The 13313-nt window shown below is 48.4% G+C and overlaps 1 protein-coding gene across 1 annotated transcript in view; it reads left to right on the top strand.

Annotated features, from left to right (window-relative positions):
• The window catches only part of ELP2 (elongator acetyltransferase complex subunit 2), a 41755-nt gene that overhangs the window by 5436 nt on the left and 23006 nt on the right, over nucleotides 1-13313 (top strand). Inside the window, exons 5-14 of the mRNA XM_044442825.1 lie at nucleotides 787-864; nucleotides 1839-1903; nucleotides 2392-2458; nucleotides 3612-3755; nucleotides 4652-4747; nucleotides 6518-6618; nucleotides 8128-8259; nucleotides 9433-9582; nucleotides 12044-12232; nucleotides 13053-13122. Of these exons, the coding sequence (XP_044298760.1) occupies nucleotides 787-864; nucleotides 1839-1903; nucleotides 2392-2458; nucleotides 3612-3755; nucleotides 4652-4747; nucleotides 6518-6618; nucleotides 8128-8259; nucleotides 9433-9582; nucleotides 12044-12232; nucleotides 13053-13122 (1092 nt within the window). The remainder of the gene's footprint in view (nucleotides 1-786; nucleotides 865-1838; nucleotides 1904-2391; nucleotides 2459-3611; nucleotides 3756-4651; nucleotides 4748-6517; nucleotides 6619-8127; nucleotides 8260-9432; nucleotides 9583-12043; nucleotides 12233-13052; nucleotides 13123-13313) is intronic.

Raw genomic sequence — 13313 nt, 5'->3', positions numbered from 1 at the left:
CACACACACACACACACACACACACACACACACCTCTCTTGTAACATGTAATCACAGGGTTAACCCTCCTACCCTTCCCACGTTATGTGCAGAAGATTGCCCCTCACCCAAGCTACTGTTAACTATTTTCTAAGCCTTGCAGCAGCGAGTGAACTCTCCTTCAAGATACGGGCAAAGGGGTTGGTAGTCTTCACTGCCTGCTGTAAGGCTGAGGAGGCGGACCTCACTCCTGATCTGCCAGGGCGTATCCCAGCGCAGAAGGCCCTGTGTCTGTGTATGCAAAGTCCTTTCACACATTTGGTCGCCTTGGGTACCAAGCTCTCAAGCAGCCGAATGTCTTGAGTAAAGGCGGCACCGACAATTAAGAGTAGTTCAGAGTGATAGCTCCGTTGTGTTTGGTGCACAGAGATGGTTTCTGTGCTGCGTCGCTTGCCCCATTACGTGCCACAGTGCCGTATTCCCTGACGACGTGCCACGGTTCCACAGGATCATAACAGGTGTGTAGTGGTGATGGTTGCAGAGGAACGTTTGCCTTCTGGAGAAGAGAGGACCATATTTCAATCTGCAGGGTTCCAACGTTAGTGAAAACAAGCATCTGCCAGGACATTTGTATTGTGATCCAACCCAGTTTCTCTGTCGTTGCATCTTTTTTATTGAACACGGCGTTAATGTTGGGTGAGGTTTTGTTTTGTGGCTGTTTTGGGGCACAGCTGGGGCAGAGCTTCATTGGATGGCTCTGCAGTTTTCCCTGCTGGCGTGCAAACTCTTTTTCCTCCTTCCTTTTAGTTGAATGCCTGCAGACTCTGCTGTTCGGAAATGGGTTTGCCATGGACGTCTCTTTGTCCTTTTTGCCTGGCAGTGACAGTAAGTGCATCTGTGTTGTTTTCTTGATCTCGCGACACATCACTGCACAGGGGGCCTGAGGGTTCCACTCGTTGCAGGACATGTTTGATGGCAGTTTCCAGGCGTTCTGTTCTACACTGGAGTTCTGGGACCCTGATACCCAGTCAGACGGGCAGTCCTGCAGACGGCTTCCGTTTGCACGCAGCAACGAACAGGGCAGGCCTGTGTCTGGAAGGTTGCTTCGACCTGAGGTCCGGAAGCAGTTCCGACCTTGGAGGTGAGGCTGCACCCTTGGAGCGCCCTCGCCCTGCCCCACTTGTGCCTGGCACCGCAGACCTTTCTGGCTGCGTCTCCATGGTCAGAACAGTAACTTTGGAGGAGGAGCTGAGGGGGAATTCGGAGTGGGGGGCGGGGAGCAGACCAGTGCTGCCAAGGTGCAGTGTGTCTTGCTGGCACCTCAGCCTCCTTTCCTTCTCGCACCAGTTGCCCCAGTTATGTATGGGAAATGGGCTGCTAGTTGCTTTGCAAAGTGGGAGGGGCAGGGAGGTGACCTGTGCCTTCTTGCTTTGCTTGGGATGCCCATAACCTTTTGAGATTGGGGGCTGCAGGCATCCCTATTAGATTGGGCCCTCCGTGACTGGCAACTTTTTCTCCCATGTTTGTGAAATTTCAAGCACTGCCAGACTAGATATTCTCGACTTGGGTATCTAATCTGACAGTATTTAAAACTTCACAAATTTGTTAAGCACATCCAGGGATGCTCCAGATCTGTTTAACAGCGCCTTTTGGTGCAGTCCTGTGCATATCTACTGAGAAGGAAACCCTGTTCAGTTTAATGTGACTTTTTCTTGTGTATAGGATTTTGGCTCTGCATTTCTCCCCTGCCTCTCAGTATAAGTGGTCCTTTTTCTTGCAAGTGTTTTTTTTTTTTAAATTCCTCTTTCAAATAATGTCATTGAACCTGCGAATTACCAAAGATTGCTTTGTTATTTCAGTGCCAGTGCTGGCTTGTGGTGGTGATGACTGCAAAATTCATTTATTTGTGCAACAGGCTGGAGAGGTAAGCTGTTTCTGTGTCTTACCGTACAGATTGTGTGCCATCTGGGGGCTGCTAGCCTTGTTTAAACTTTATTCAGCGATGGGGAATATCTTCTGTGACCCATAGGCTGATTAATGGGGGACTTGCAAAGGTGGGCAGCATCCTGTAAGAGACGGTACTCCTTTAGGTACCATGGCCCAAGCTATTTAGTTTTTAAAAAATCAGTGCTACTGGTGTGACTTGGGTTTGGAGAAGGACAGGTGGCCAGAGGAGTCCAATTAACATTACTGGGATCCAGCCCAAATAAGCTGCACAAGTTGGAAGGGGAGCAGCTGTGATCTGTAGCAGCCAAAGCTTCCAAATCAAAGGATTCCAAACCATCATGGGAATCCAGTCATAGAGGTGTCTACGGCCAGCTTCGCAAACCAGCCAAAGCCTCTCGCTACAAAGCTGCACCCAAGGGAATCAGTCCCCCAGGCCGAAAAACTGAGCGCGTTGATCTCCTTCAGTTTCAGAAAACCTTGCTGCTTCATGGCCACGAAGACTGGATAAGAGGGGTTGAATGGGCGCTTTGTGGTAAGTATGAACAACAGGGAAGGCGTCTTTTATAACCAGATGCCCCACACATAGCGAGAGCAGAGCTCCTGGGAGCCTTTTAATCCTCTTTGCAGAGGATTGTAGGCCCCCTGGATGTTGTGCACAAAACATTGGGGTGGGGGAGCTGAATGAGGCAAGTTCTGTGCTTTTTATTTCTTGTTTTCTTTCTGCCCATGTCAGTGTCCAGCTCTGTGGCTTGAAGATGCCATTGCTAAATAGGTAAAGATAATTTTAGAGGATTCAAGTCAGGATGTAATGGGCGAGTATGTTGATGCAGAAATATTCCTTCAGTTTAGGGTGTAGGAGAACTTTATGAGTGTTTTTTTCCAGGAAGGAGAGTCCTGATCCAAGTCTCTGGCTTTTCAAGGTAACAGATGCAGGGACAAGGTGGCTTTGCGATGAGCAGCTTTGTCCAGGAGGACTAGATTTTACGGAAAGCATGATATGTTGAGTGGAGAAATGAATGAACATGAAACATATTTTCCAACTGAACATTTTCTGTGCACCAGTACTATGACAACCTATACGTTGTGCTAAGCAATTTAAATTCTTAGTTTAGGAAATCCAACAATTATGCTCCGAAAAAAAAAATTCAGATTTGCAGTTACTACATATTTTTTTCTTATTTTGTATAACTATGGCTTTGGGAGGAGGAAGACCTTTGAAGCTCTGCCATCTAACTGTTGGAAATCTCATTCCATGACCTACCTGGCTTCTGAGATCTCAGTAGCCATTGGTCATATACTTTCAGATGTATCATCTTTGCAACCATGAGGGCTAGACACTTGCTATTTTTTAAATGGTAGCTGAGATTCTTGGGAAATTGAATTCTATGCCCACTGCAGTTTAAGTGTGCACACAATCCTTGACATAGCAGGCAACTTAGTTCTGTTCTGCATAGGTCAGAAATGTCTTTACCTAGTAAATTTGTGGGCTGGGCGACTTCTTTTCTGCAAGAGGAATGTTGCAGCAAAGATCCATGTGTTCGAGCTAAAGGCTTCTGTCTTGGTCATAACAGATTCTGAAAATTTTTTATTCCTGAAAAACAGCTTGGAGCTATCTTTCTGCAAACAGCTGATATTTCTGAAATAGCTTCCTATTTCCAGTCACAGATTTAATTTTCTTTTTTCAGATGGAGAGCTCTTCTTGGCTAGTTGTGCTCAAGATTGTCTGATAAGAATCTGGAAGATGCACATGACTTCATCACTTGTGGAAATCCAAGATGAAGACACTGTTAGGTTGAAAGACAATGTGTTCAGTGTGAAAAATAGCAATGGTAAGTCGGTACTTTGTGAATAGTTGAGCTTTCAGAGACCATATACAAGTGTGTTCCGCAGGGTTAGAATCAAGTTAGAATCTTAAGGATTCCTATTTTTGTGGTCAAGTTTTTCCTTTCCTGGGAAAAAATAAAATAATTTATTGTTCTCCAACACCAGTAGTAAATAAGCTAAGATGGACTGGGTATTTCTAAATGTCTTATTTCAGAGAACATCCCAAGTTTCTCTCCCCCACCCTGTGATCCTATATATGTATCTGCTGTAGGACAAGAGATCAACCTTTTCTGTTTTACAACTCTAAAGCTGTAGAGCAGAGAAAATATCAGGCGCTTCCCAATCCAGAGAAAAATATTTGCAACTGGAAACTAGTTTCTTTCTGTAGATTTGCCTTAGCAATAGGATTCCATGTTTTGTCTATACGTGGAGTTTGTAGCAGCATCAAATATCCAGGCTTTGCAGGAGTGATCCTGCACTACGGTATTTTCCAGGCAAACTGCAGAAGGCGTTCAGTGATGCGAGGGGGAATGTATAGGTGCATCCATTTGCCTGTAGAGTTTTCTGCAAGGCTGAGTTGTTTACACAGTGAAGGGGGCACTTCCTGACTCTGTATCGCATGCGTTTCTATCACCCTCTGCTTTCTGCTCAAAGCACCGGCTGATGCCAGGAGGGGAGGAAAGTCAAGTTGCATTTTTACTTGCCTCTTACTGAGTCCAACAAATGCTAGCAGGTTTATCTTGTGCCCTTGCCACGAGGGTCTGTCTAACATGATGATATTCTCACTGATATAGCCAGTTTCCGTATGCAGGGAATCGTGATCCTCCTCTTGGCTCGTTCTCAAAACATCCTTGAGATTTTTTATTTCTGCTTTTATTCTTTCTGCTTTGTTTTGTCATAGGTTCAGATACATCTTTTGCTGTTACATTAGACTCTGTATTAGCTGGACATGAAAACTGGGTATATGCCATTCACTGGCAGCCTTCGTTTCTCAAAGGTAGGAAAGATGCAAGACACAAGTTATGGTGGGGCTAAACATGGCGGAGAACGTGGCAAGACTGGCAGCCCCATGCCGAGCTCTTCCATGTCTCCCCAACCCCATAGTTGTAGTCATGTGTAAGTGTGATGTGACATTATCACATTGTGGTTTTCCCCATGTCTTGGGGCAGCCAGCAAAGGCTGCGAGATGCAGGAAGTGACGTCATTTCCCACACTTCCACCAGTGGGGATCGTGGGCTGCAGGCTCAGCATCCTCCTCTTACGATATTCTCCATTATAATGTAATCATTGTGGTGCAGCAGCCCTGTGGGCGGCCTTTAAGGTCCCCGTTACATGATGCCGTGGCTGAGCTGGATCTTCTTCGCACCTTCCTCTGTTTAATGGTTGCACCTTTCCGTGTGGGTCAGCGGTTGGTTTATTCTGAAGAAGCTCTCCACTCTTCTTAAGGCTGATACCAGCGTTGGTTGCTGAGCTAGGGTTTGGTAATTAAGAGTGGCTTTCCATCTTGGTATTTTCCATCATATGGAAGCCGGGTTCCGGCTGAACATCAGGAAGAGTCGCACTGCTCCAACCTGATTGTTGGAGCAGTGCAGCAATGGAACGAATGACCCATGGAGGTCATGGGCTCTCCCAGAGTAGTGGCGTTCAGGATGCAGCTGGACAGCCAGAGGGGGGTGGTTTATCTTGGAGCCCTGCCCTGAGCGGGGGGTTGGACCCCATGACCCTCTGGCCTTTTCCAGCTCTCCTGTGAGCCTGTCTTTTATATTAGAGAAATATAATTGGCTAGATAAATGCATAGGCAAGCAGTTGCAATAGGGATGCAAACAAAAAATAATAATAATAATGCCATCAGACTGTGGCCTCACACAAATACACTGGTCAGGGCTTACCATTGTTAACAGCAATGCTGATCAACAGCAGTTTGGCCCAGGAGTGGGAATTTGAACTTCAGGAAGGGGAAACAACACGCAGTCCCGCTTCATGCTGTTTCCTTAACCAAGTGGGCAGTGAGACATCTGCAGCAGTCCTTCGATGCTTTTTCTCAGGGTGTTCTACATTCATTCATGTAATTATTTCATTTTTATACTGCCCAATTCTGGGCAGTCTGGGGGTTCAGTTTTCAGTCCTGGACTGCTCTGCAGGCCTCATTTCTGCTGCAGCAGCAAAACAAACAAATATTGAAGACACACTTAATTAGAAATGTCTAAGGCTCTGCAGTGGTTTGCTGCTGAATCCACACAGAATCTACTTTTATCACCAACTTAGAGTTGGGCCCACTTTTGGTTACTGGGTTTGAGTCTAGCTTTTTCTTTCACCTCTGTTCTTTCCAAAATATTGCCAAGACTGTCAGTGCAACCCACCTTCAGATGGATCTCATCCTACAGTTCCCCAGTTAATGGGTCATGATTCACTAGTTAGAGCCCATGAATCACACAGTGGTCCATTGCGAATCACGATTATCCTTGGCACTTGGGGTATTTTCTTTTCCTCCCTCATGCCTGGGACTGGATGTGTGCAGTTTGGAGAGCGCTCATCTGCAAACATAACCTTAAAAGACAGGCATAAAACTACAGTGCCCGTATCCAATTTGCAATTTTTTCACCACACACAATTTTGGATCACTGTAAATTGCAACTAGACATTTCCCTGCTGTCCAGTCCAGTCCAGTCCAGACCGTGGTGGTACATCTCCCTTATAAGCCCAATTTGCTTTTCTGTTTGATGAAAATGCAATGCGTGCAAGAGTAATTATGTCTTTTTCACTGTAGATGGCAGGATGGAACATCCAATGAAGTTGCTGTCTGCTTCAATGGACAAAACTGTAATTTTGTGGGCTCCAGAGGAGGAGTCTGGGATGTGGCTGGAGCAGGTAGACCTTTTAAAAAAAATTTCCTGTGTTTCTAAGGTTCCTTAAGTTTCCTGTGTTCCTAATCCTTAAGTTTCTTAAGTCCTGTGTTCCTGTGAATCCTGCACATCATTGAACTTGAGAAATTAGATAAAAGGAATATATTTCAAATCCTAAACAAATAAAACAGAAAAAACATTTTAATCTGCAAAGTCTGTTTTCCTCAGTGGAAGAACAGAAAAGAGCATTGTTATTTAGAACGCCTAAAGGTGGGCCTTAAAAGCAGTTGCGGAAGACTGCGTGTGTGCGCTCGTGTGTGTGGGTGTGAGAGAGAGAGAGGGAGGGAGGGAGGGAGAGACATTCAAGGAGTCTGTGCAGTAAAGAAGCTGCACTTCCCCAAATCCATCCTGCCTGTCCCTGAACCTTTTATATTTACTATCTATCAGCTGAACTGAACCTTGCTATTTATTCTGTGCTTGGAACTGTGCACGTTGGAGTCTTGATGTTTTATTTTAAAATAAATATGTGATATTTCTAATGGCACTACCAGATGTCCCCAAGATTGGATACCCAGAGGGACACAGGCTCTGTAGAAGCCGATCCTATTTCACTTTTATGGCTTGTGGACATTTATAGACGGTCCTCCACAAATGTGTCTAATCTTTTTTTTTAAGCTGCAAAACTAGGGATCATTACTGCAGCTTAGTCAGAAAAGAAGTAAAACTGGCTTTCTGAAGAGTGTCACCTGCAAATTGGGAGCCAGTCTCGCATACATGTACTGCTGTCCTCTCTAGAGAAATCAGCCGCCTCCTTTCCTTTCCAGGTTTTAACTGTGGTTTCGAGTTATATGTGCGCCAACACAAACCATGGTTTCTCTCTAAGCCAGACATTCGAACTGTGGTGCAAAGTAGTTTTGTCAGCCATACCGGGGAGCCTGGTTTGGCTTAGCTATTATCTGTTTTACATGTACTGCAAATACTTGGCTCATGCCAGGCAGTGTCTGTCCTGGGGTGGGTAGTGGGGGTGGCTTCTGCGGCAGTGTCCTGATTAGCAGATCAGGTTTTATAGGGGGCCATGGTTCCATCTGCAGTGAATCCTTGTAGGACACTAGTTAGCTATTGTGCGGGAAAAGTACTTCTGATTATTGCGTCACTGTTGCCGGCTGCCTAAGGACTTGGCAGCAAAGCCCACAAAAAGAATTTAAATAATTCACTATGTTCCTGGTAAGCATGCAGGCATTTGATCTACTCCCACCCAAGCCCCAGAAGGCACGTAAATAATAACTCGATGTGAGATTTGTAAGTTGTGTCAAACCTGTGTCTTAGAAAGAGCCAGAATTATTGATTTCTTAATTCTGCAAGATTATGATTTCTGTGCGCCTCTAGAAACAAGTTCTCCTAAATCCACTTTGGATGCAGTTTAAACAACAGATGAGGCCTTGCTGTTTTGCTTACTGTTCAGCTTTCAACCGCTGCTTACTAAGAAACAAGTGGGTGACTGGCTCATGGGTTTTGTATGCATTTTTTCCAAAAGGTTCGAATAGGAGAAGTAGGTGGAAACACACTTGGGTTTTTTGACTGTCACTTCAGCCCGGATGGTTCAATGATTCTGGCGCATGCTTTCCACGGAGCCCTGCATCTTTGGAAACAGACTTCAGTAAGCCAGGTAAAAGAGATCATTTCTACTATTGGACAGGGCAAAGTGTGATAAATGTCCTTCTATAGAAGGAGGTGGCCTTTTGCTCATTAGACATGGCAAATTGTAAATCCATTCTGAATACCTTTCCACTGGAGCACTGACTGTTACTTTTCTTTTCATACCATAATTAGCAGCAAACGAGATTAAATAAGCCTCGATTAGCAGGGATATGTCTCTTGAGCTGTGTGGGCAGTGAATACAAGAAGTAGTCTTACGCTGAGTCAGTTTCTTACTCCATCTGGCCTGCTAGTGCCGACTTCTACAGCAGTCGCTTTCCAAGGTCTCGGGGAGGTACTTCCCAGCCCTCTGGCCCAAGAACCTTTTAATTGTATAGGCCGGGACTGAATCCAGGATTCCTTGCTTGCCAAGCGCCTGGGCTAGATGTGCTGCCAGGCTTCGCCTCTGGGGGGCCTTCCCTCTTGTCCATCAGCGGCTGATGGGAATGGCACAGCCCATTGTGGGGGCTGATGGGTGTTCTAGGCCAACTGGTGTGCTTGAAAGGTAGGAGTGAAAAGCTGTGTAAGCCTTCCTAATAAACATTTTAAAATGCGTGTTATTCTAAAGATGTCACTCTGTAGTCATGCAAGCAAAGGGTTTCTCACATATGATCTTTCTACTCCCATCCTTCATTATCTGGTCGCTGGTCTTCTCCCATCTGGACCGCTTTAATTCAAATATTTCCCTTTCCAGCTGTTCACACAGGGCAGGTTCACATGATAGTTTTTAGAACCTACGATAAGAAAGAGCAGCATGCTTTCCCTGCTTCACCATGGTCTCTCTGCTCTTACGAACCTGGCTTTGTGGTTTCCATGGTCCTGAGCTGCAGCTGCCACCGATTCCCCTGGAAGGGGCTGTAGGAGCTGCTGCAGCCATCCGGCATGGGACTGGATTTCAGGCATGGCACTGGTGGGTTCTGCAGTGGGGGAAGTGAGCGAGGCGTGGCCAGACCATGCTGGAACCAAAACCACTTCATCCTCTGTCAGGCACGTCCAGGCATAAAACGTGCGCCATGGAATCCACATGGGGCTACTTGCGACATGGGAAGCCAGCCGTAGTTTTCCGACAACAAGACCCTTGTCCAGCAGATAGCTTTAATCTCAGTCCCCGGAAATTGTAACACTGCTGCTCTTGATTTAACAGCGAGAATGGGCTCCGGAGGTGGTGATTTCCGGGCATTTCAATGCTGTTCAGGATGTGACGTGGGATCCAGAGGGAGAATTTATCATCTCTGTTGGTTCTGACCAAACTACTAGAATTTTTGCCCCATGGAAAAGAGCGAACGGAGAAGAGGTAGGTGGGTTTTTCCCCCCTCTTTTGGCAAGAATCTTAAATTATGTATAAGGCAGAATGTGAGACTTGCACAGTGGCTTCTCTCAGATTTCCATCCATCTGTTTGTGTTGTGCCCTGATCCGAAGATTGCTGCTATGATATTACCACAGTACTGCTGATGTGTGAAAATCTCCAGTTCTTGGATTGAAGGGAGTCATTTAAAAATAAACTCTTGTTGGCTTCAGGCTTCCTTTTAGATTTAATTAAGTCACTGTCCATGAAGCATTCTGCTTTCTGTGAGGAATAGGGAATGCAAAAGAAATTTAGGGTTAGAAAGGTGTTCGATTCACACTGGCATGAGAAGTTGCAGGTTAAGCTGAACTCCCCGCTCATTTTGCATTCAGAGTATTTTTCTCATACCTGCTGGAAATTCCAGCAATATGTCCCGGCGAATCGTACGTGAGAGGTGTTCTCTCGGCATTTCTCCATGAGTCTAGTAGACCAGGTCGCCGAGGAAACGCCCCCCCTCTCGTGCTGGGAAGGCACTGTCCAGGCTGGCACTCCTGGAGGAGGCAGGGCCTCTCCCAGGCTGGCCTCAAGGTGAGACGCAGATTTTTCCAGGCTCCTTCACAGGGAAAGCAGGGAGGATGAGGAGAGGAGGCTGCGTGCTCTGCCTGGGCGTGGGTGGACCACTGGCAGGATGGCCGTGAATCTGTGCTGGGCCCACCTGGGGTGCCGGGGAGGCCTCGGACCGGGTCCCCTGCCCGCCTCCACACAGGCCTGCTGCAGGCGTCAGGGCGGCAAGCAGCGGGGAGGCCTCAGCGGCAGAACGCAAGCCGCGGAGGCAGCAGCCCTTCTCCCTCTCCCTCGCGCTGGATGGCCAGGCTCCGAGGCATCCAGTCCCCGTCAGAGCGAGGCCCCTTCCACAGCAGAGCGAGCAGGGGCACGCCCTCCAAGGGGGAGACGCAGCAGCCGTGCGGGCCTTCAGGCTCGGTCGCGGCAGCACACGCAGCCTCGCCAGTCGGCCGTTCCAGGGCCGGCGGACTCGCCCAGCGGAGCGCTTTAGAGGGAGGCCAGGAGGGCAGGGGAGAGGAGATGGCTTCCCGCGCCCCCTTGCGCCTCCCTGGAGTCCTCGAGGAGGGCACAAGAAGAGGTGGCGCAGAGGGTCCTGCAGATGACCCTCCACCAGCACGGAGACCTAGGGACCCGAAGGGGCCCACAGCCGCAGCCGCATCTGCAGAGAGCGCTCCCTCAGAAGTGGTCCAGAGAGAGCGAGCTCACAGCCGGTGGTGCCCCCAGACCGGCGCCAGGGAGAGCGGCGCCACAGGCACAGCTGCACACCCAGCCCTCATCCCTGCAAGAGAGGAGAGAGAGGCTTGCTGGGCCCGTTCTGGACTAAGGGCCACGCCTGGAGGCCGAAGGGACACGGGCCTCTGAGCCAGAGGTGCTGCGCCCTGGAAGGGACCTTTGCATCTTCCCCAAGGACAAAGCAGTCTCCCCCCCCACCCCCGGACCTGCCCCTCCCAGCCCCAGGATGGAAGGGGCTAGCTCCATCTGCCATAAAGCAGGGGAGCTAGCAATCGCACTGTCCATATATGTTGCAGGAGAGGGAATGGGCCCCCCTGGATGCTAGGCAGGCAGTCGCATTCTGCCTGGGCAGATCCGAGCCCCACAGAAACCCCCAGGCACTGCTAGCCTCCTCTGGGGTGCCCTCTGTGGCTGGAGGTCCTGGAGCCTGCCTTGCCCACTGGCTCTGTCCACCTCCACCATTGCCAATTTGGTGCTACCAGGAGGTGTCCTCAGTAAGGGGGATGCCCCCTTGCGTGGCCTTCTGGGGGAGGGCCCCACTCCATGGGGCGGCCGCAGACAGTCGCCAGGCCCTCCTGAGTCAGCCATTTCCCTCCTTGGAGGACCTCTTTGGCAGGGGCATCATCACGGGGGCACACGCATCCCGGCAGGAGGCTGGTTTGAGGGGTCCGTGGGCCCATCCGGGGATGTTCTGCTTTTTTGTATCCCCGAGCTGGCTAGGTTCCATCACTCTAGAGAAGAAATGCAGAGTCTTCTCTCCCCAGTGCTCTCTTTGAGTCAAGGAAACCGGCTAGGCCCAGCCACCTTCTAGATGACGCCAGACTGGCCTCGCTTCCCCATTCGAAGAAGTTGAGGGGGAATGGACAAGGACTGGTTACTTCTGACAGGATGCGGATTTGTTGGAAGGCTCCTCTGGGGATCTTGGGGGAGGGAAGGCCGACACGGAGGTGGCTTTCCTGGTTCCAGAAATGGGGCCTTCCCCGAGGTAGCTAGCCTCCTTCACTCGAGGAGAGCAGCAAACCACCACTAAGTCTGCTTCTGGCAGAGGAAAGCAGGGCTGTTTATGGGGAATAGCGCGCACGCTCATTTTCATGAAAATGCCGTTCTGCAAGACGGTGCTTTCCTGTAGACTGAGAGGGGTCCATGCATCAACACCATCAATGCCTTCCCCAGGTGTCGTGGCACGAGGTGGCAAGACCCCAGGTGCATGGATATGACATGCAGTGCTTAGCGATGATCGGGCGGTTCCAGTTTGTGTCTGGAGCGGATGAGAAAGTGCTTCGGGTATTTACCGCACCTAGGAATTTCATAGAGAACTTCAGCACCATTTCTGGAATATCTCTGGAGAAACTGCTTTCTGGAGTAAGTGTGCTTTTACTGCTTTTGAACAGAGGAAAATCAACTACCAACTTGTACATCGTAAGAGCAGAGTCCTGGTCTGAATACTGCTAGTTTCGTGAATGTATGAAGCCTCTGAGCTGTGCCAGGCCTTGGTTTTGTATGACCTCATGGGAGGCACAGGCGCTCTCCAAAGTGGGGGAATATTGGCCCTCTCTCCATCATTTAGATGGAGGTGCTGTGGATTGAACCCAGGGTCTTCAGCAGGCAGAGTTTGCACCCCTGGGCCAATAGTTCTGTCTCTTAGCCTTGGAGTTAGTTAAACAAGTTGGCACTTTCCTAATCCCAGGGGAGTTGCAGCTTATTGGGATACTTTCACATGACCGAGAAAATTGGAGCATGTTGTTTTGAGATGGAATTTTGAATGTTTCTTCTGCTGGGCATGGTGTCTTGGATACCAGATACTCCTGTACATCAGCTTTCTAGCTCATGGGAGGCTGAATGATGATTGTCAAGAATTTTTAAAAAGCCTTTTTGATGGGCAGTTTGTACACAAAGATCCATATATCTATCACAAGGGAGTCAGTTTGGGAAGGGTTGATGAATCATGTTTGGTGCGTGAATGTCCTCCCAAAAGTGACCAGGTTAGGGCATACAGACAACATGGCTCCCCTGTCTGGTCACTTCCTCTTCCTGTTCTCCTACAACTTCATCTTGTACCAATTTTCCTGAAAAAGAGATCTCAGAATCCTGAAAGCTTGCAGAATTTTTAGTGATCTTTTGATTGACCTGATGGATTTTAGAAATAAAGACCAAATGGCATGCCTTTTTTCTTTTTTTTAAGCAAATGCTTGATCTTCCAGAAGGCGCTACTGTACCAGCATTAGGCTTGTCCAATAAGGCCGTCTTTCAAGGTAAGCTGCGTGTATGCATGTTTTGTTCATTCGACAGGATTTGTGTTTAGGGTTCATTCATGTGTCATGCGAAACTAGAGTAAAAAATCCCCAAAGTGGAGGTTTTCAGTCTCATTCTTCGGGCTGTGCTTGGTGATGGGAGTGCACATAAAGCTCCCCTTTGCTCATTGGTTCAGGGATGATGGAGATTA

This window comes from Varanus komodoensis, unplaced genomic scaffold (genome assembly GCF_004798865.1).
Source record: "Varanus komodoensis strain SLA01 unplaced genomic scaffold, ASM479886v1 scaffold40, whole genome shotgun sequence".
NCBI classification, from domain to species: Eukaryota; Metazoa; Chordata; class Lepidosauria; order Squamata; family Varanidae; genus Varanus; species Varanus komodoensis.
The sequence above is the reverse complement of the archived record's forward strand: the minus strand, read 5'-3'. Positions and strand labels throughout refer to the sequence as shown.